General features: G+C 40.3%; 1 protein-coding gene across 1 annotated transcript; it reads right to left on the reverse strand.

The window, feature by feature from the left end:
- Positions 1 to 214: 214 nt before the first annotated feature.
- On the reverse strand, positions 215 to 21,619 carry RMND5A (required for meiotic nuclear division 5 homolog A (S. cerevisiae)). Its single transcript, XM_009873408.1, has 8 exons — positions 21,481 to 21,619; positions 15,619 to 15,753; positions 15,353 to 15,453; positions 9,514 to 9,680; positions 8,622 to 8,787; positions 5,860 to 5,962; positions 3,328 to 3,482; positions 215 to 1,948 (listed from the first exon to the last, which is right to left on the reverse strand). Exons 1-8 carry the CDS (start codon positions 21,583 to 21,585, stop codon positions 1,885 to 1,887), a joined length of 996 nt encoding a protein of 331 aa, XP_009871710.1. The 5' UTR covers positions 21,586 to 21,619; the 3' UTR covers positions 215 to 1,884.
- Between the last annotated feature and the right edge of the window lie 1,018 nt (positions 21,620 to 22,637).

The raw sequence follows: 22,637 nt of genomic DNA on the forward strand, positions 1-22,637 counted from the left end.
AGCACTATCAACGTAAACCGGTGTTGGTACTTGTGCCAAAACACCAGTGGTGTAACAGAGAAAGGGATGTAGCACTTACACTTCAGTGTGGGGTTTGGGAGTTTGTTTGTTTTTTTCTTAAATACTCCATATGCCATTTCATATAAATCCAAAGCATTAAGCAATTCTACTCAAAACAAAAGATAGAAAGCAATTTCAGCAAGACTAGGAAACCTACATGGAAAATAATATCCTCACCCGTTTATTGTTGATTTTACCACTTGGTAACGCGGTTGGTTTGAACTCAGTGTGAATACAATTGAAGTTTTGCAGAAAAAAACAAAATAAAAAAAATCACACACCTGTCTTTTTCACACGTATCAAACACATCGGAAGTTTAAAATTTGTGAGGCTTGACTTGCTCCTGTTAATGTCTCTTTAGGGATGTCCATTGTCTCTGATCCGATAGAGTCCAACTCCGTCTCTCGAGTCAGGTGACACACGAATTCAAAAGGTGTAGATTTCTCAAAGTTGGTCTTCTCTGTAGTGCATTGTGCTAGTGCATTCAACCAGTGTGTCAGTATTCAACCACATAAGCTTGGGGTTTGTTGGTTTTTTTAACTACACAATACAGAAATATAATTTTACATGTAGCTTTGCATGCCTTATGGCTGCTTGCCCTACTATAGGACAGTGCAATAAATACAAATATATGCACACTAGAAAAAGATTTAACTGCCATGATCTACATCTCGTTTATGATTACAAATTTACCTAGTCAACAATATGACAAATTTAGCAGAAAAGGTGGCAATGGCAGTAATATTCTACTACAAAACAAGGCTAGAAGCAAAGTGTTCTCAAGCTACAGAAAACTTGCTACCTCCTAATGTATGGATGTAGGGCCCAGTCCTGCCAAGTGCAGACTTGTGATCAGTAGATTGCATCAGAACATGCTTTTCCCCCATTTAACAATGAATACTTCTACAATTTATTTGGTTTTGATAACTGTTTATAAATAGCACACTATCATGACTATTAAACTATACAGCAACACGACATTTATAGCCTAATCCTGAATACAAAGTTCAAAGAACATGACTACAAAGGCCAGAGAGCAAATGTCATTGACTAAAAGCATTTCCCACTTCAGAATTTATTGGATGTTCTCTTACACAAACGCTTCTTGATCATAAAACCAAAAGGAACAGGATTTCCTATTCCCTCTCTGCTCCAGTAGTAATTTAGCCACACATCACCCTTATAAATTAGTGATGGATTTTAACAGGTAGCCCGTGGGGCTTTATATTTTATATACTTTATATATATGCACATTTACTTTGAATTCTATGTAAAAGTTGAAAAAAAAGTTTGAAAGAAAAACTCAGAATATATCACAGCTTTTTCAGCGAAAAAATACAAATTAGTTTTATAACCACTATTCAATTTATCAAACTTTTTTTTTTTGAAGTATTTACCTTTAATTATGTACACATTACAGGAAATAAAACTTTTCCCCACATTCTCTAAGGTGACAGTTATCAACAGAATGGTAGAATAATAGCAGGAAGAATATTAAACAAATGGGGGCGGTCAATTTCTGCTTTTAAAAAGTAAAAAGTCACCGTATAATTAAGTACAAAAACCTGCATTGAATGACAACTGCTGGTGTAGTAACTTGATCAGGTATGGAGACCAAGAGTATAGTAAAGCCCTATGGTAATAATATTTCTGTAGCATTTCCACTCGGTATGTATATACTAAATGTTGGCAAAGTTTCTGTAGCATTAGCTTATACAAACACAGGAGTCCTCAGTCTGCTGCATAAAACAGAAGGAGCGTGTTTTTAATTCTCCTGAAATGCACCTGAAATCCAGAGCGTCACTTACAAACTGGAACTTCTCTTCAGAAAAATATCTGTTTGGCATCGCCGGGGCTCTGTTCCATCGGACAATAGGGGCATTTTAATCTGGGGACAAAGACAAAGTGTTAGAATCGTGGCAAGGGGCAACAACCAAGCACTCAGGCTATCAAGTTCACAGCGACAGTCCTTCCTCTTTTCCCCCTGTAGCACAAAGCAAATGTACTCTCAAGCCATCATGTTTTACTCGGCTCCAATGAAAGTCACCTTTAGCTGAGAAAGCCCTTAGCACGCTTTTTCTTCTCATCAGAAGTCTTTCTCACCTTTCACCCACACCCCTCTGAATATACCACGAAATGACTATGAACATACCAAGAAATGACTCTTCACACTCAATCTATTATTTCTCCTTCTGGATTAGTTTGATACATTTTAGTCATTTTAAATGGGCTGGTAGCTTTCACTTGGACTTCCTCAGCACCCAGTGCACCTTACCAGCACGTTCCTGAAATACCATGATTTTACAACCCTCGCAGATAGGCTCCTGCAGGCTACAACTGAAGAGGTCAGCCTGGCTTCCCTGTTGAGGGCCCCACTGATACAATTCCACCTGCTCACAGTATTTCTTCTACCACTGATCCATTTTTCTCCCCCCATCTCTAAGTCTGTGCCTTTCACACACACATCCCACTCCGAGTTAACCTTGTCAGAGCCGCGCTGTCACTAAAGCCGATCATTGAAAGCATCAGGAATGAGTGACGGGGGACAGAAGTAACGTAGCAGCAAGTTTACCGGCTTAAAACGGCAGAAGTCACCCACCAAGGTGTAACCTTCAGGCTTTTGCACCAGGGCAAACGCAAACATCGCTTGACAGTTTCATTCGTAGCATCACTTATTTTTGCACTGGATCTCACAAAGCAACTCACAGCCCTAAGTTAAGCTGACAGCCTCCACAGAAGCTGCACATATTCAATCCAAATTGCCACTGCCTCTTCCTCACACAAGTCTGTAGAGCTCTCTTCCATTTCCTCCTTCCCAAAAGCCTGCAGGCACCCCACTGATAGCCAAGGAGGAGTATTTCTACAGCAATAATTCAACTACCTGCTCATTTACTAAGCTGTATTTCCCCAGAGGTTTAATTTTAGTTTTAAGGGATGCTTCCTGCATTACTAACCTTGCTCACAGCAAGAAACTGTGTGTGTAAAAAGCCCCCATTTTGAATTTAAGACAACACATTAGTACTTACAACTTGGAAAATTATTCTCCTCATTACATTCCTTCATGTAATTGCACTTTCTACAACATCACAGGGTTGATTATGCTTTTCTCCAGTGCATCGAGGTGGCTTATCTGGATTTTACATAATTCTTAGATTAACAAGCTTCCCACAACTATGTATTTATGGACTGTTTTCCCAAAACACAGTATTCTAGTCTTAAGATTTGTCCTTGTCTGTATGTTGCTTGAAATAAAAGAATGGTACTTACTTGCTGCCATTAAACATTTTATTCAAAGCATCTCTTGATATAATATGACCACAGACTAATTTCATAGGTGGATTATTATCTGTTGTTTGCTGACGAAGAATGGGACAGGCAAATATTGAATGATACCAGCACTTTTTACCAAGGTCCACTTCAATCTGTAAGAGAAATTAATGTTGCAATTTATCTTGGGAAACCACATTACCAGACAATTATCCCTTTAGGTAATGGATTTCACAACTGAGCTGTGAAGGCAGCAAAATCCATTGTATGGATGTCTGACCGCTCCCCAGCCAAAAGTACTTAATTGTGATGTCAAAATCAGGATTTATGTGCTTTTCCCCATCCTCAACAAAGCCAAGTGTTCTGCCAAGGGACAAGTGCATATTTTAGCGCACACTTATGCACTGGAACGAAAACTGAGCTCATGACCCAACAAAATTTTGTATTTCCTAGCCAGTGATTTCCAGATGACTGATCTCACTTGGGGGAGGAAGGAAGAAGAGAAAAACCCTTGGATTATGTCAATATTCTTCAGTTTCTTGAAAGACTCTTCCAACACACTATGTGAATAATGAAGCATATCAGAATCTTTTATTTTCAGTGCCAGCACAGAAGACATTGGTACAACACAACTCTTGTCATCAAGAAGAAACTATTTCAGAAAAGGACATCTCACAGAGAATGGTTCTGTGACTTTGGGAATTGATTTCAAGGTCCCTTCTAACCCCTAAAATTCTGTGACTCTGTGATCGGTAACTACAAAAATCACAGCTTCTGTACCTGAAGCTCTTGGCACTGATCACTCCTCAGCTGTGACAGGTTTAACCTTCAACAAGCTTTGAGAATGTATCTTTTTTCCTGCTACTGCCTTTGCAGAACTAAAATAAGGCTTCCCATCCCCATACTGCCTCAGCAGTACACACTAGAGACCCTGAGGTTTAGAAAAGGGCAAGGAGGCATACATGTATTATTAACTGCTCTGCACCTTACAGCAATCTTTTCCCAAATGCTCCCTAGCTATTCATTCCTGTCTGGACAGCAGGGCACGAATCTGTCACACCTGGAGGTTGCATTTGTCAAACGTTATAGAAAACACAGCTGGGAGAAACTCAACAAGTGTACTCACAGTATAAATTAAGCTCCTCCAGCTACAATAGAAAAGGCTAACTCAGTTCATGCCCAATTTGCACTAAATAGGTTTTCTTTCCAAACCCACTGCACAGGTTTTCTTTCCAAATCAGGAGCAGGTCACTGGAGAGCTGCACACACCTGGTAAGAGCTATAAAGGGAAACTGGGGTTTTGTAACAGCTGAGCTTCATTGCAACCGATATAAATGAGTCGTACTGGAAACATAATGAACTGGATCCCAATTCAGTTCCCGTGTCCCCAGACACGGAGCTAATTCTTTCATCTCCTATCTGCCTGATAAAGAGTCAGCGCAAAGCAGCCCATGAACAGAGCTCAAGCTTAGCTAGAGGAAGTTAATCTCTCTCAAAAGGATGCAATTGCTTTGCAGTTATATAGAAATAGCTCACACTAACTGACAGGTCATTGAGAACCTGCAGCCAAATGTTGACTTTGCAACAGATAAGAATGCAAACGTGAGGGTCTCGGGGGAGAAGACATCGGTAGAACTATACAAACTGCAGGAGGAATGTGCAGAAGAAGGGGACTGGGGAAGGAATGGCCAGAAAGAGGTATAAAAGGAGCCAGAAGGGCCGTGCCAGTATTTCAGGGTCCCTGAACACACATTTGCTTACGAATCACAGAATCTTAGAACAATTTGGGTTGGAAGGGACCTCAAAGATCATCTAGTTCCAATGCCCCTGCCACAGCAGGGGCATCTCCCACTAGGTCAGGTTGCTCAATGCTCCATCCAGCCTGGCCTTGAACACTTCCAGGGATGGAGCATCCACAATCTCCCTGGGCAACCTGTGCCAGTGCTTCGCAACCCTCAGGGTAAAGAACTTCTTCCTTAGATCTAAACGTACGCTCTTACAGCTTCCACTCATTACCCCTTGGCCCTGTCACAACAGGCCCTTGTGAAAAGTCGCTCCCCAGCCTTCTTGTAGCCCCTTCCGGCACTGTCAGGCCGCTATAAGGTCTCCATGAAGGCTTCTCTTTTCCAGGCTGAACAAGCCTAACTCTCAATCCAGAGTGGTGCACGTGTGCTTCCACCAGTGAATTTCAATCTTTACCAGCCCAAGAGGAGGCAGAGATCTTGGCTGTCTATGCTTATGTTTTAGGCAAGTCCCGTATGTGGGTGCTGCTGAAGGCAGCTGCACAGCCGGTCGTAGCAGTGTCCGGGGGGGTGTGGGAGGTGTGTGTGTGTGTGTCTGTAACTCACACTCAGCTTTGCTGCTGGTTGAACCTACAAAGGAAAAGCCGCAGGTACATCCAGGGGTCTGGGACAGAAATGCCCAGTGGGAAGGCCCACGCCCCAGAGCTGCTGGAGGTGGTGGCACAAAAGAAACCTGAAAACAGCATTCAGCGTCAGAAATCTGCCCAGGGGCAGCTCAGCGACAACTCACCGGTAGTTCGTCCTTCTGGTTCCAAACACCCGTGCACTGTCTTTGTTCAATAACTGCCTTGATATTGATTAGAGCTGGTAATGCTACACAACCTGCTGAAAAACTACAGAAAAAGGAAACGTTAGCACATGGTGCCTGGTAGGAAGCCTGCATTTTTTACATGTCTACTTTAAAGGTTAACTGGGATGCAAGAGTGTTGCACTACTTTATTCAGTTACTGTCTGTACTTTTCTGCAGTATAATAAGCAGGAGTTCTAGGGCAAGTTACCAGGGCTATGGCCCTCACGTACAACATTTTGGACAGAAAACAACAGTTAATCCCTGCTCTGATTCTTACAATGAATCTATTTTCAATAGCATCTACTTTGATTTTGAGCTGTACAGGAGGAAGACATCATATTAGTTTACATCGGGAGTTGCTCTCAACTACGGAAAAGCACACAGAGCCTAAGAGTTTCCACGTAACCCACATGCACACACAACGCATAATCCTTTAATTATGTGTAACTACCATGTAAAGAAACAAGTCTTTCCACCTTCACCTTAAATCAAGAAACAAATTTAAAAAAAAAAAGAAAAACAAAAGGAAGGAAATGATAGTCTGTAACGAGAATGGAAACAACTGCGCAAACTCAGCGTCCCAACAGTTGAGGTTGCTCTGGGAGTCACCCATCACCAGAACTTACCACATCATTTTGGAATATTTCACTATGTTGCGAAAGAAAGCATGATGCCAAGTTTCCATAAATTAACAGCTGTTTTAATGGATTTAAGTCTAATGACAGTACTATAGGCCTAGAAATCAGCAGCAACAGAAACAGGATTTGATCTCAGTATCAGCCTGCCCTGTTTCTTTGGCAGATTCTTTTACTATTTGCTCAAGTTTTGTTGTCTACAAAAGTCATGACCTTCCTCTCCACTCTGCCCCTTCAAATGTTTCTGCAGAAACTCTCTGGCTAGCTTAATTGGGAAGGATATTCCATGAAACCTATGGATCTCTTGTCCAAGCTAAGAAGAATAAAAGAAAAATAAAAAAATCATATCACTCACCCCTGACTGGCCATGAACCCTTACACTTTGTTTTTTGGTTATTTCAGCCCTAAGTGTAACTTGTGTTAATGCTGTGGAAAGTTTAGACAAAAAAGTATTTGTAGAAATAAAAGTGCTACTGTTTTCAAGGTTCTGTATGAAAACATCTCTGGAAGAGCCCTCTTTAAGAGTGTAACAGTGTAAGTAAATAAATTCAAATGGTACCCTGTGGTCCTTCAAGATCCTGAACCACAACCCTCTCAGTACGAGAGTTTTCTCTCTGACTCCACACAGTATCTCAGACCACGAGGCCTGTACAGGATTAGATAAATACTGGAGAAACCAACCAGCCTTAAAGAAAGTGACCGCTACTCATGTTCTAGAAAGCAATATATTTTACAGGAAGGATTTAACTTCAAGCTGGTTTAATTTCTAAAGGATTTGCAGCACTCAAAGGTCACACCAGTTTAGAACAGTCTTGTTTATGACAAGAACATCGATACCACCGATGCAGTAAATATATTTCAGTGTAATCGATTTCACACCAGGCAAAAAGCATCCAACTAATCCAAACATCAATAACACGGGTTTTCCAGCTTCACCAAAAATCTCTTGGCCATTTGCACTGAAAATTGTGTTACATGATCAGTGCACGAGCAATTAAAATATAAAGAATTGCTGTTATGTTACTGAAATAGGGGAGTGAAGAAAAAAAACAAACAAAAAACCCTCACACAACAAATAAAAGAGAAAGTTTTATACATCTATAAAACTCTCATAATGAAACTCAATGTTTATTCTAGAAAGACAATCTGGAAGTGTTCCCTTTGTCACTTCTGTTCTCTTTTGTGACAGAGGTGCAAACAGGAGAAGCAGAAGAGCATCTTAAGAGCTTTTAACTAAGCACAGAAGTCTAATAATAGTAACATGAAAACAGTAAAAAAAAAATTAAGAAAAAAAAAGGTAGATAAGCTTCTGCTAAGTATCAAATCCAGCCCAGAAGATCTATAATTTATTTTCTATCCAATGTCTGAAATGAAAATGAGAACATCAGGCAAGTGTATCAGGGGAATTGACATCCAAAGGCTAAATAGCGGCTAATCTGTTTTATCTTCGGAGAAGCTGGAAGGAGATTAGGTTGGTTTTTCTCCACATTTCCAACAGTCTCCTACAAATTTGCATTTTGACAGATTAGCTACTGAGCCTGAAAGTGCCTCTTTCTTCTTCGCAAATGAGGTCCAGCAAACAATTCCAAAATTTTAGCATCTGAAATCTCACTGTAACTCTTCAGCGTTCTTCTAAGGAGACGACAGGTAAAGTACGACGTGGATTAAAAACCACAAAGATCAAATACTGACAGAATCATGGCCACAGTCTTAGTTTGGGATTTTTTTGCAGTTAAACAGCAGGGACAGTTTTCATAGATTTGCTGTGGGAACAACTGGCTGATGGCTATCCTCATCTCTCACACTGACATCTGAACTACAGAAGCCAAATTCCACATCCACGAATGCTTCCTCCTGAGCTACGAAGGTGTGGGGTAAAGCCCAGCCCACGAGAACCTCTGATTTCTAATCTCAGAATTCGCTCTCATGAGATTTGCAACTTATACTCTTTATTTAATACCACCTAGATGAGACTGCTTCTCAAAAGCCTTTTCTTTGGTCCTCAGTGAGAAACAGAAACCAAAACTCTTAATAAGTGGTCTTAAAAACAAGTAAAAAGCAACATACCTAACACTGAGAGGTGATTCAACCGAGAGACCCAGAAGAGCGCAGGCATCTCTTGTAAAGATGTCACAGATGTCCGCCCACTGGTTTGCGTCTAATAGGTGAACGTACGGAGAGTTCTCGATCCCTTGCCGCAGATACACCAGGCTGCCCATCAGAACCTGAATATCTGTGAGGAACAGCAACTTATTTCATTCTACAAATAAAAACTGGCATCTATGGCTGTAGCTTTGATATTGAAAACAGGCAAGTAAACCACCGAATCAGTGAGATGCATCCTGCCCCCTACAAAACACCATCACAGCCATCGCAGGACAGATGTTTACAGCTGTGAAAGCTCCAGTCTGCTGTGGATGGACTGGGGGGGTCACCTACCTCCCACCAAGCACAGCACGCTGCTATTCATTTGCTTCAAACAGGTTCACTCTTTTTTGTCAGCTGACACACATAGCACCCTTGAAAATTAGGTTTTACTGGATTCTGTTTGAGATGGTTCACTAAACTCACACATTCCCCATTTTTCCAAAGTTTCATTTCTCTTTGTATTACCCCATGTAGCAGAAGATACTATTCCATTTCCGTGCACTTTTAAAACTTTATCCTGGCAACATGCCTACTCTGGATGTAATCCAGATGTAATCTTATTTAAAGAGACAAAAATCTTAAATTTAAGCAAATGTGTAGATATATTAATATAATTTTGTGGCCTCTTAAAAAAATAAAGGAGTTAATTCATATTGTAGAAATTCAAGTTACACTTGTTAAATAAAAACGTAAGAAGCCTCTAACAAAATGAAAATAATGGAGTGTAACATGTTTGGAACGTGATTTATGTTTTACTACAAGGTGCCACATCCGAGTGCTTTAAATCCCCTTAACGTGTCTGAAAACTTACCTTTCTGATGATTTAGGGCAAATGGCTGGAAGTTTTTCGCATACTGAAGTGCTTCTCTTTGATTTGCTGTTCCACCCATCAATAAACTAATGAAATATAATCTATGTAGTTTAAATTCCAACGAACTATTCTGTGCCATAAGCATTTCTCTGTTGGATACCGCCCACCTAGGAGAAACAAGGGGGTACAATGGGACATGACACAAGAGTAATTAAGTGTCTGCCCACACCATAGGTAATTATTACAATTATCAACCGCCTATTTCAAGGAAAATATGACTGTTCTCTGAACTTCTGTGAGACTACAGAGAGCACAGAAAATGGCAAGAGCCTTTCCAAGCAACAGGGCTCCATCAGGTACATAACACGTGAACGATGGGACTTCTGGTGCTGCCGTAGAAGTTAAAATCCTGCAAAATTCCATACTCCGTTAGGTACAATATAAGGTAGAAATACCTAGAAATCGACTGTATTTGGATTAATACCACCCTGAAGCTGAACAGTTACAGATAATCTTCAGCTGCACGTTGAAAAGGTTTGACCCAGCCTTTCAAGAACGTATTTTCCAACTTCCTCATTCACTAAACATCTCCCCTAAGCCACTATGTTTATATGGGTACTTATGTTGCCCTGGAGAGGGAAAGTGCATCTGTGGGGGCCTCAAAGACAGACATTACCAAAACCTTACAACTGGGGAATAGGAATAAGGGAAATTAGTTCCAACATCATGCTTTACCCTGCTTACACTCTGCTTTCTGTGTTATTTTCAACTTGGGGAAAAATATGTTTCTCACTTTCTGAATCTCATTCACCATGACAACACTAATGTTTGGCTCCCAAATAACATGGAAGAATTCTTAAATACGCACCAAGTAAAATGAACTGGACTTCTCAGAGTATTCCATAAAAAGTTATTTTATTATTGAGATTTTATCCATCCCTTTCTTGGTGTTCTGTGTTGGTTGTTTTTGGTTTGTGGGGTTTTTTTTCCCCTTAATTCAATTTATTCAGGCCTAAACTAATTCAGTCTTTAAGAACTTCAAGTTTCAATGCTCTTCAGTACATCTGTTTCTCATTAGTGTTAATTAGTTAACACTATTTTCACTGTGGGGGCCCCATTAAGCAAAGAGCTTTTCACTTTTCAGCAAGGAAGTGAGGTGGTCTCTGTTCCTTAAAAGGGAGGGATACGTCAGACTTCTGTTCTCTTCATCCAATACTAAAGTAAGAAAATGAAGCATTCTTATCGTGCTGGTAAAGCTTCCAGTGCAAGTCAGCCTTCTACATTAAGATGTAGCATTAATGAACAACTTATTACTTTCAATTTGTTGTGGTGAAAGCATCTGACTTCACTGGCAAGGCTTTGTAAGGACAGCAGCAACCTTTCAGCAAGAAAAATGTAGCCTTTGAACTAAGAGTGAGTCCTACTGGCCCTAATTTCAAATAAGCAGCCTCAGAAGACTGCTGACACTCTAATTTCTAGCAGGAAGAAAAGACACACTCATTAACCATGAGGGAGTTTTGTTTGTATGTTTTGTTTGGTGGATTTGGGGATTTTTTTGGTTGGTCACGGGTTTGGTTTTGTGGTTTTGTTTTTTTTATGATCAGCGTCCACAGTTTAAACTGTGTATAGTGCAAAGCTCACTCTCAGCTAAGAAAATAAGAGCCTGAAATCAACCACCATAGATCAATAAGCAGCTTGAAGACAAAAAAAACCCCCAAACTGTTATCAATAAACAAATAAGATTAAGATCTCATGAATGGGACTGTGGATTAATTTGTACTGCATCAAAAAAAGCCTCCATCTTCTCCCTGCCAATATTCACAACCACATGACACAGTACTTCATCTTGCTGAGATCAAGTCTATTTTTCCAAATTAGCTTTTAGGCAGGCTTTCCATTTTTAGCTCTTTGAGTGGCAGCACAGATTTGTATCACAAGCAAGCAGCCACAGAAGCAAGGCCTGAGGTGTCTGGTCTAGGATGTGTTGTTCCTGTTTCTAATGGAAAGACAAAAAAACCCAAGTGGCTTGAAAATTTAAAACCTCACATACTCCCTACCAGCATCCAAAATCATTAATAATCACAACACCAGTCCTCCTACCTCCTCTCAAAACAATACTTTCAGAATGTTTTCACTTCTGAGACTCAAAACACATACGAATTTTTTAGTTTATAGTATACTATTCAAACCACAGGTACACAGAGCTCTCTTCTAGCTCCCAAAAGGGACTTAGTTAAAATTAATTTCACAAAGCCTAGCAAAGATTAAATTAAATTTAAACCATACCCCAAAGGTACCAGCAAATACCAGGACTTTTGCATTCTGTAAAGCAGCGAGGTGCAAAGAAGACAACACCTCTTCCCCAAGAGATTGCAGCAAAAACCTTTGAACCTGTAAGTCACTCCCACCAGAACCCTGGGCTCAGAAAAGCCAGAACCTGCTGAGAGAGAACCTATGAATCTCCCCCTCCCATCACTAAATTACAAGCAGCAGAGTCACTAGAAATTAAGTGCTTCTGCAGAAGCAGAGCTTAGAGTGAAGGGCCAGACCACATATCCACAACTCAGGTTGCAGAGCACACAAAAAAAGAAGAATTGTATAGCCAGGCATAATAGATTTAATTCTGAAGTGTAGTATTTAACTGTTGGAACTTCTATTAGTAAGAAAATCTGGAAAAGCTGCAGTTAAGAGTCTTTCTTCTTTCATTTTTGTCTGTCTTAAATTAGATGTGAATGCTAACTTCTCTCTATCACCACAGCAGGGCTTCAAGAAATCTTTTCGGAAAGTCACTAATCTGACAAATCCGTTTGATGGCAGCGACCAGGAGCCACCTGCATTTGTTGCACTCCCAACACCACATTAAGCCGAGCCACCAACTGCAGAGCGCTGGCAGAGCCAGAGAGACTGGTTATCGCTTTCATCCCAACCTGCCGCAACTCTCCAGGGGTAAACCCTGCTATCCTCCCCTTCCTGCTTCACGATACTGTTACTAATTATCCTTGAGTAACGTCTGCCTTCTGCTTCACGAGCACCGTCAGCAGCCTAACCCTAGAACGGGCCGGTTTGAAACTGCTTTTATGCACCTCTGAAGGTGTATTTACTGATGCCAGTTTTAGCCATTTATTAGGGTTTTGCCCAAAGAACACAATGTCACTCCTCTGAGCTCCTCTCGCACAGAGGCTGTCCCTTCAGGAGCAGTTTCCATCCTTCCTCTTCAACATCCATATCTGCTATGAAATAACATTCACTATCATCAGCGGTTCTGCAAAATAACCGGGTGTTTAAGACATCAGTTACCTCCTAAACCGTATAGTTTAGTCACATTTTGGTCATCCTCACTACCAACAATGGTTTTTACGTAAGCGTCACTATAAATAAGGACCCTCTGTGCTCAGCAGCAGGCAAAGAGAAGCAGAGAGCTTTTGCGCTGAAAAGTTTAAACAGAATAAACATTATAAACAGAAATGAGACACGGTGGGGGAGAGAGACCAGCATACAAACAATACACCCTATTCTCTGTCCATTCAGCTGCCATCAGAATAAAGAGTTCCTTTGAAGAAGGACCATGCCTTCTCCTTTGTTTGAAAAATATTCAACACGCTGCAGGAACTACAAGATACAACCAAGTAGCAACAAGTAAGGCATCAGGCCTCCTAGCTAGCTGGAGCTAAACTGAATTTATGGTTACATCCATTCACTTCATTAAGTTACTGCTCCTCAGAGAGTATCCTTCACAACAGCATTATTTGAGCAACAAGAAATACAAGGTGTAGCGACTGAATTCTGCTTCAGCTCTAACACCCAGCATTTCAGTGTCGTTTCCCATCAGTCAGCCAGTTCAGTAGCAATAAACCTCCTGAGAGTAACTATATTCCAAGACCAAGTATTTAGGTCAAACTTTGCATGACCCAGAGGCATAATCCAGGATTTAGTTTGTCAACACCAGAGTTTGCATATCAGAGTATCCCTGTGCCTAGTTTAGACGCCAATAAGCTCTGAACTGACATACCTGTGTTGGTTCATGTTCAAGGGAAAACGTTTGTTAATTTGAAAATGTACTTAAGGCACCTTTCTTGCATTATTCAGTTAAGTATATTAATTCTGCTCTGAAATGAAACAAATGTTCTATTTGCTTTGGCTTGATTGTTTCTATTTTTAAAAGGTCATTTCAAAGTTAGATGGAGGGGGTTTTGTCTGTCAGGGGGTTTTGTATTTGGAGTGGGTTTTTTTCTTGCTTTTGAGACCAACCTAAGCTTATCAAAGTTCTCACAGGTTCCAAAAAAATGGGCTGAGGCTTTGTTTGGGGTTTTCTTATTTTTAAGGTAAGATCTATTTTGATACGGTACTATGCAGCTACATATCCACTACTGCAAATCATAAAGCAGGAGCCCACGAGACATGTCATCACCCTTCCCTCCTCACTGTCAACATCAGCTTACATTTCTAAAGGTTATAAAGTTTTGGGGTACCCGAGGACAAAAAGCTGGACACGAACCAGCAACGTGAGCTCACAGCCCAGGCAGCCAAGCCCGTCCTGGGCTGCAGCAAAAGCAGCGTAGCCAGCAGGGTGAGAGAGGTGATTCTGTCCCTCTGCTCTGGTGAGACCTCCCCTGGAGTCCTGCTCTGGAGCCCCCAACACAAGAAAGATGTGGAGCTGCTGGAGCAGGTCAAGAAGAGGCCACAAAAATGACCAGAGGAGAGGCTGAGGGAGTCAAGGTTCTTGAGCCTGGAGAAAGCTCTGGGGTGACCTTACTGCAGCCTTTCAATATTTGAAGGGGGACAATCTTTTTAGCAGGGCCTACTGCAACAGGACAAGGGGTAATGGTTTTAAACTAAAAGAGGGTAGATTCAGACTAAATATTAGGAAGAAATTTTTTACTATGAGGATGGTGAGACACTGGAACGTGTTGCTGGGAGATGGTAGAAGCCCCATCCCCAGAAATCTTCAAGATCAAGTTGGATGAGGCTCTGAACAACCTGATCTAGTTGAAGATGTTCCTGCTCACTACAGGGCAGTTGGACTAGATGACCTTTAAAGGTCCCTTGCATCCCAAAACATTCTACCATTCTATAAAAGTCTACTAAGGTAAAGAAAACATTCTTGTCTAAGATTTACTGATAATTCTCAGATACTCACAGACTTGTTTTTCAGCTGGGCATTCAGCATTATCTACTTTGATTAAATGAATTGTTTTATTCACAAGAACTCTCAGTAACAGACCTCGCTGTCAGTCCAGGCTCCCAGTGGCCGCTCACCTCTCACGTAGCATTAACCAGCACCTACCTGGTGGGAGCAGCCTGCAAAGCAGGCACCTGTCCCTTCACTGCCTCTCCCCACCCTGCGGTCCCTTGTCTGGAAAGGGAGAGTGACTTGAGGAAAAGTGAGAACTCCAACCTCAGGTCAAATTCTGCTCAGCCCAAAGGCTTGGAGAAGCCAACACGACTTTGGTGGTGTCCAACAGCTTTACTAAATCCTAGGATCCTTCATGATTAGATCTTTTAAAATAAGGTTTGCTAACGATTCATGGTAAGGCTAAGTACCATCATGGCAGACAATTGTTTTTCCAAGCAACATTTCTTTCCAAAACTTTAAATCAGCATCACAAATGTTCCAAGTTAATCCCTACTCTAGGAGAGAGACCCTTAGTTAAGCACTGCCCATGGGTAGGGGGAAACGGGACAAAAAGAAGAGGTTCCCCTAGTAACTAAACCTCTCAAAGGAAAAACAGAGACACATCAAAATATACTAAAGTCAATATTTAAAGTGGAAAACTAAGGACTTGCTAAAAGCATTAAAAAAAAAAAAAAGAGGAGGGAGGAAAAAAGCGAGTAGACTCACTCTAGTGCAGGTCTCAAAACTCTGACTTTTAATGCTTCCAATATTCGATTTAATTCCACAAATGGTTCTTTTTGACTTTGATCTATTGATAAACCAGATTCCTGAAAAAAAGAAAACAAAAGAAAAAAAAGCCAGCTTTTAGTTAAAGCATAAAAAAATAATAAGATCAAACAGCAGTTTTTCCAATATTCACGCGGAACATTCAAATAAGGGCGCTAACAAAGCGTCGTTTTCTGACAAGGCTCAACAGCCACGCTTCTCGTCACCTGACAAAGTTCCTCGGCCACATCCAACATGCCCTGCCGAAAGAAGTGCTCCACCATCACCTCGTTGAGGATCCGCTGGCTGTCCGCCTGCCAGCACCCATCTATCCCCACGCTGCTGATGTCGGAGTCAAAATTCTGAAACATACAAATTAACAGTTAACAAGGCTGGAACAAATCAGCCCACGTAATTCTTCTTTAATTACTCAGGACACCTATGTCTCCACCCTGAAGCTTTTTGCCTGTTACTCAGTTGGCCCTCAATTACCTCCTGCTCAAAGTGAAATTTATCTGTCGACTTCATTATCTCCTGTGTACAGGAGAAGAAATCCTTTGGCTTGCTCATCCTAAGTCCAAATATTATGCGCCATAAGGAATTACACTGACAAATTACAAGCCTAGCTAGCAAATTAGAAATCTCGTTAACTAATAAAGGGGTTCCCAGACCATAATGCATTTTTGAAAGAAGTAGCTGCAGAAAAGGCTTTTTCCATATGCGAAAACTGAAAACTCAGGGAAAATAAAATCGCCTACACCAGCATCAGAATAGCGTTATCAGTGCATCACTGTCACTACAGCACACCAAATTAGAAATAAAAGCTTTAACTCAAGAATTTATTTTTTTTTTTACAGAGCTGGGGGAAAGGCAATGCTGAAAAAGGAAGATGTCACTTCTGCGCACCCCCAAACAACAATGAAATTCAAATCTCTGAGGACTTCAGCATCTCAGCAACAGGATGAGCTTTGAAGATCTGAGAGATCTTTTGCAGATCTAACCCTGATGATCCTACTGGATCCTATTTTTAGGCTAGTGTCCTACAGACATGTTCCAGGAATAAGCCACAATATTGTCACAGTGACTCTTCAGTAACACTCGGCGCTGCTTGGCACCGCGCCTCTTGGCAGCAGGAGAGCAACACTTATTCTAAGCCAAGATATAAACCAGGATTTTATCCACTAACATGTTTTATCACTGGGGCAGGCAGGTTCATTTGAATAAAAATCCTTACCTATTGCCTAAAATAAAACCTCTTGGGAAAGAAACAGATTCTAGAAGTCAGTGTGTTGCTTGCTGCCTGCCCTGAGGACTAGGGCTCTCTTCCAAGAAAAAACTTAAGAAATCAGAAGTTTAGTGAAAAGAGCAGCTCTGCAATGATGCAGGAACACCGACCGAGCACAAACACGTGCTTCTGTCAAAGCAGAGCAAACACCACAAAGGTGGTAGGAGCTACCTTCCAGCACTCTGCACAGCTCAGCTTTGCGCTGCATCTTCCTTTCATTCGCCACTTATTAATTCCCTTCATCAGCCACCTCTGCATCTCCTTTGACACTGCTCTGTCATCATGAGAAAGGGGCAACTTCCTCACTCCTGCACGTGGGGCTTTAAAAACACCACTTCTCCTTTCAGATCGCTCAGCAAACCTTCAGTAAAACGTTAACCTTAAGGCTAATAAATCATCTCTTTCATCTTTCAGAGACGGTAGAGCAAGACGAGCATTTCAATTATTGCCACTCGTTCCAGTCTCACATATAACAACATTTTCACTTGGGTGTCTTAAGTAAGCTCCTGGTCGTGCTGCTCATCTTTATTTTGAAAAAACACATCCTGAAGACTAAATAAGACTGTTCTTATTATTTGTGTCAACCCTTTGAAGCCTTTAAGGTTCTCCACCATTGCCAACTCTGGTATTACTGGTGAAACATCAGTAGCAGGTAACAAATCCATCAGCACCACATTAAAGAAATGCCAGAGGCAGTAGAAAGAACACACAAGTTGGCTTTTGTTACTTCAGTTTCAGGGTGGGGGGATTATCAGTAATCTAAAAATACCTGACTAAGTTTTCACACAATTTCAAGTCCTACTGAACGTGTAATCCTGTGAGAAGATCGTGTATTCTTCCGGGCAGTTACCAGCCACCAGAGCTGATCCTTCTCATCGCTTGGGGGCAGAGGCGAGAGAGCCACTTACCTCAGCTCCTGCACAAAACGCACATTTCTGAGGTCTTTATATATGTGGGATTCTACAGCTCTGCCTCCTCTGGGTCCTGAGGAGCTTCAAGAGCTGACGGCACATATTACAGTGAGTGACTGTCACATGTCAGAAGAAATTACTGCTTGCCTTGGGCTTACATATTTCATGGCTGTCAGGCATGCATGATATGCCGGTGACTGTACACTTCTCAGGTTTGTTTTCTAAATGCTAAAAGTATGCTAACTGACAGCATGTGGGGTTCAATAAAATCTCAAAAGCTGAAATAAATTCCATAATTTACAAACTCCAGAAAGGTTATTTTGTGCTTTCCAGGTTTTAAGCTTAGAAGAGTCAGTCAATATTCCTGAGAAACCAGCTTTTTTGCTTTTTTCTTTTTTTTTTTTAAAAAGAGCCTAACTAGTAAGCCTAGGGCTAAAATGTAGAATATTATATACTAAATATACCTGTGATACAATGTGAAGTACATTACTGATAATTGTTGAAATGTGAGAAGCACTTTAAGACACACACACACAAAATGGACCATTTTAATCAACACAGAACTTCCATATTATTAGTAACATTACAATGTGAAGAATGATGACTACGGACAGTTTTATTCCTGTTTCTCAGCCGAGATTACTTTATGCATTCCTCCCTTTTTCTGAATTCTGACCCAAAGTCCAAGTAAAATACATCTGGTTACCTGTTCAGTTTGTTGGTGCATAAGATAAAGCTCAATTTATAAAGACTCTGTATTTATCCAGCCATATTCTTCACAAAAATGTATAGTCAGTAAAGGTTTTTAGTTTGTCTGAATGCAAGTTTTTACACAAAACGAACACTGACTTTTACCAAAGTCTGCTTTCCCAAAACAAAGGTTGGATCAAAATGCCAGCCCTTTAAAAAAAAAAGTGTAAAGTTCAGGGAAAAAACCAGAAGGAGCTACCATTCACTTCACTTACTCTGCTGAATGAAGGCATTTAACCACTACTCAGACAGATTACTGCTAGAGGCAAAACATTTACCAGCCCCATCAAACGCGCTTTGAGATGAATTCAAATCATTCCAGAAGAGCGACTGATTTACAGGGAGGCTGATGAGCGAGCTACCTGATAACAACTTGCTGACCAGTGACATGAGGAGTTCTGGAAGCAGAGCAAATGTTAGGACAATAAAAGGAAAAACTGGATGCAAACATTTCCTTTCAAAGGGGAAAATGCCCTCTGGAAGAAAGGGTAACCCCTTCACAAAACCAAAGCATGTAATCCACGTAGAACTGCCATGAAAATAAAGCCTGTCTTACCAGATAAACTTTCCAGGAACTAACTAAAAAGCAACAGATAAAGGTTTGGCATCTCAGACTTCGATATGGTTCATATTTGATGCCAAATTTAAACATCATTTTTCAAAGGCTTCCAAGGTTCTATTCCAAGAGTGAACTCAGCAGACAAATAAATTTAAGTCCCATCAAAGCTCAGAAGCAATGACTAAAATAAATTAAAAATCAACCAGGTTAAACTTTATGTATAGGTATAACCCGGTCTCTGGAAAAAGGAATCAAGGCAAGGGTTGTGCTTCTTTGAATTCTAACAAGGATTTCATTGAGGAAGCAGCAGTATTTTGCCCAGAATGTGCTGAAAAAAAATCAATTCACTACATCAATTGCATTTAATTAATTCTGTTGGTTTAAGTGTATTATGGTGAAGGAATGGGGGAAGGGTAATTTCAATAGATTATGGCACTCGGATGCGAACAAAGACTTTGCTGGCACGTTTCAAGTAATTTTTCCAGCAGCACAGGGAAATCATTTTAAGTACATATGGAAGAGTTCCTTCAAATGTCACTGTCCAAGGAAGCCTTACATAAATCTACCCGGACTTAAACATTACACGTATTTATCTGACAAACAGGCCAAGACTTCATGGTAATTTTAAAGCAGTTTCCTTAATATACCACCATCAGTGAAAACTAAAATTCAAACTACTTGCCTTAAAAAAATAAAAGTCAAAACTGAAAAGCTGCCTTTTAAGGAAACAATTCTAGTTGATCCTCTGAACTTCATAAACAGACGTCCTTCATCAGGAACAGGGCTGGGAACTCATGCAGTTCCTCCTGCTTCTAGGCTTTTGATGCAAACACCAGACATTAAGCAAGATTGAAAAACTGAAGAATGAGCACACAGAATACAGCAAGTTGAGCTCACTGAAACAGCCTTTCTGACACTCCACAGGCACAGAGCAGATTATTGGTATCCCTTCTGCTGTTTTACAACACCACACACTAGAAATTTTAAAAATACTTTGATTTACAGCTATGCTTTTTCAAATAAAAATAGTATATAAACTTAAAATAGCAAGACAGAAAAAAAAACACTGTAAAAAAACTATGCACCTGACAACTGACACAGCTATTTGGAGATTAGACTCGAGTCTAAACTTAATTAAGCTTCCAAGTGTTTTCTTTGGCTTTTAAGAAATACTACTACCAATTTCCATTTAATATTCACACTCTCTACACATGACCCATGGCTGCTCTACCTCAAGAGTATATGAAGAAAAAAGGTGTAGCCAAACCCAAAAGCTTATTTGCTAAATCAGAATAGGAAAGTTTCAAACTTAGGACAAGATTACATAGATTTATTTCAGGCTTCAAGCCAGTAATAAGGATGGAATTTTACTCTAGTTAATTGGTTTAGATACAGCAGCAAGGATTAGAGACAGATGCATCCTTAAGCTTTGGATAACGGTGCCACTCGGATTAAAGCTATCAGTACAAAGTTTAAGCTCTCCATGACGGTGAATAGGCAAAAAAAAAAAACCAACCCACACATAAATTGCACAGACATTCTGCCCAATAATGCAGCATTATGTACTTTGTTTCTTCATCACATTACTGTTAAATTATGCTTTAACAGATTATCATTAGTGACAAAGTTTAAATGAGATTCCCAAAGGAATGAGGATTCTGTAATGCTGCAAATGTCTTTATCCAGACGAGAAGACTCATTTACTAGCATCTTCCTTCGTAAGATTACAGGGTGCACCTCAAACCAAACGTTTAGACCCTACCAACATTAGCACGTTTAATACAAAGTAGTTCTGTACACAAGAAGTCTTGTACCTGCTTTCTTGGAACATTCTTTTACGATAGTCTTATATGAAAGAATACACACATGGAGAAAAACATGGCCTGAAAATTTACATATAGCACCACTTACCACAGAAAAAAGTACCATTTCAAAGAGTTTTTTAATATCTACCTACAAAAATATATTCAGATCCCAGTTATTCTTGAACCTGGAATTCATAAGAATGTCTCATATGCAAAGCTTCAAAGATAAGCTGCCCTACCTTAATATTTGTCAGAGACATAGATACTATGAGAAGTGGAATCTATTCAGTTTGCATTAAGAACACCACGTTATAAAATTAAGCCCCAAGAACAAATAACACACCTGAAATACATACAAAGACATCTTTTAAAAATTCTGTGGTTTTATACTGCCTTCTAGAACAAAATGCTATTTTTTTAATTATTTGCTGCTAACAATTCACTAGAGATACTATATATACATATAAGTATTTCTTACTGACACAGATGTCGAACGTTTTGCTAGTCTGATATAACACATACTAAGTCTGGTAATATCTATAGGGCTTGTTCTCTCGGAAATTAAGATATTTGAGCCGCCCCTGAAGGAATATTCTGTATACGAGTTTTGAAAGCAAGTACCGTACACCCCACTGCTTTGGATCTCTCCCAAGCCTACGCTTCTGTAGCTAACAGGAAGATTTAATTAAGATTAATTGTAGTATAAATCCAAATTTTGGAAAGCGGAGTACACATCACAGAATATATGCAATAATACAATCAAACCACACTATAAATACCTTATCAATGGCTTTTCCAACTCGGGATACACTGCTGTGAATGTCTTTGTGATCGGAGGCCAGTTTTTGAACTGTGTCTTTTATTCTTTTACAACACTGTGTCATAACAAGTGAAATTGTCCCCGACAAGTCTCCATCTTGATCTATACAAAAGAGAGGAAAATGACTTCGTTACAAACAAATTATAACATTAGATCTCAGCATACAAAGACAAGAAAAGGCATTAAGAGAAAAAGAAAATGCGGTCTAGAGAGTATTGCAAGGCAAGGTCAGTTTAAATGAAGGAAGTTGTACAGGACACAGCTCACCCACAGAACCACGAATTCAATCAGTAACTGAACAAGTGCAACAGTTTAAAAAATTAATGTAAAGATCTCAGGTCTCAGCCACAGTAGATTAATAAACACACCTCAAAGAAACACCCCAATCCACAAATCTCACAGGACATAACAGGAGGTTACAGAACCTACTACAGGATCATTTTCTTTGACAGTCCCCTGAAGGTACATCAAAACGTCATGTTTAATTTCAACAAGTTGGAAGCAAAATTTGGATTAATGAGGGCTCAATTCATTCTCGCCCTGCAAGCTGCCCACTTACACCAGACTCTGGCTGCACTTGAGCTGTCTGAAACTTTCGCTTCCCAACTTGCAGAAAGAGCTCTCAGCAGCAGTTGAGCCAACCAGTCCAAAGTTCTCATCGATGGACAAGGATCAGCCCGTAAAGGACCCGACCATGAACACCGGATCCCTTTCTCTTGTTTTAAGGCTCACTCTCTAGGAACTGTGACATTGTTGAACCGATGACCAACAAACAGGTGCAATGCCACCTGACCCATTCTGTGGACAAAACAATACACACAAAAGGTTTACAAAGCCCCTGAATATATCACCACACTTGGTGGTTCACACTCTTCGTGCCTTGACTCAAACAAAACTCAGTAGCTTTAGTCAGGAAAAAAAAAAAAAAAATTACACTTTTGTGCTTTACTTCAGGCCTTTCTTCCACCTTTTGATTTCAAAATACAAGGAGACTTTCTCTTCCAGTCTTACCTCAGAAGGTCTCTCCTTCCTCAAAGTTCAATCTACACGCAGAATTTTTTCCTTTAGGGACACAGACTTAGCAGCCTTCAACAGCACGAGGAGACTCATTTCAGA

The sequence above is a fragment of the Apaloderma vittatum genome, unplaced genomic scaffold, assembly GCF_000703405.1.
Source record: "Apaloderma vittatum isolate BGI_N311 unplaced genomic scaffold, ASM70340v1 scaffold12987, whole genome shotgun sequence".
NCBI lineage: Eukaryota > Metazoa > Chordata > Aves > Trogoniformes > Trogonidae > Apaloderma > Apaloderma vittatum.

Excerpts from the sequence above, each read along its gene's own strand:
- RMND5A (XM_009873408.1), bottom strand. The coding sequence starts at position 21,585 with ATGACACAGTGTTGTAAAAGAATAAAAGACACAGTTCAAAAACTGGCC. Across the intron at positions 15,754-21,480 it reads TTGGAAAAGCCATTGATAAG|AATTTTGACTCCGACATCAG; the intron begins GTATTTATAGTG and ends TGTATGTTTCAG. Across the intron at positions 15,454-15,618 it reads TGGCCGAGGAACTTTGTCAG|GAATCTGGTTTATCAATAGA; the intron begins GTGACGAGAAGC and ends TCTTTTTTTCAG.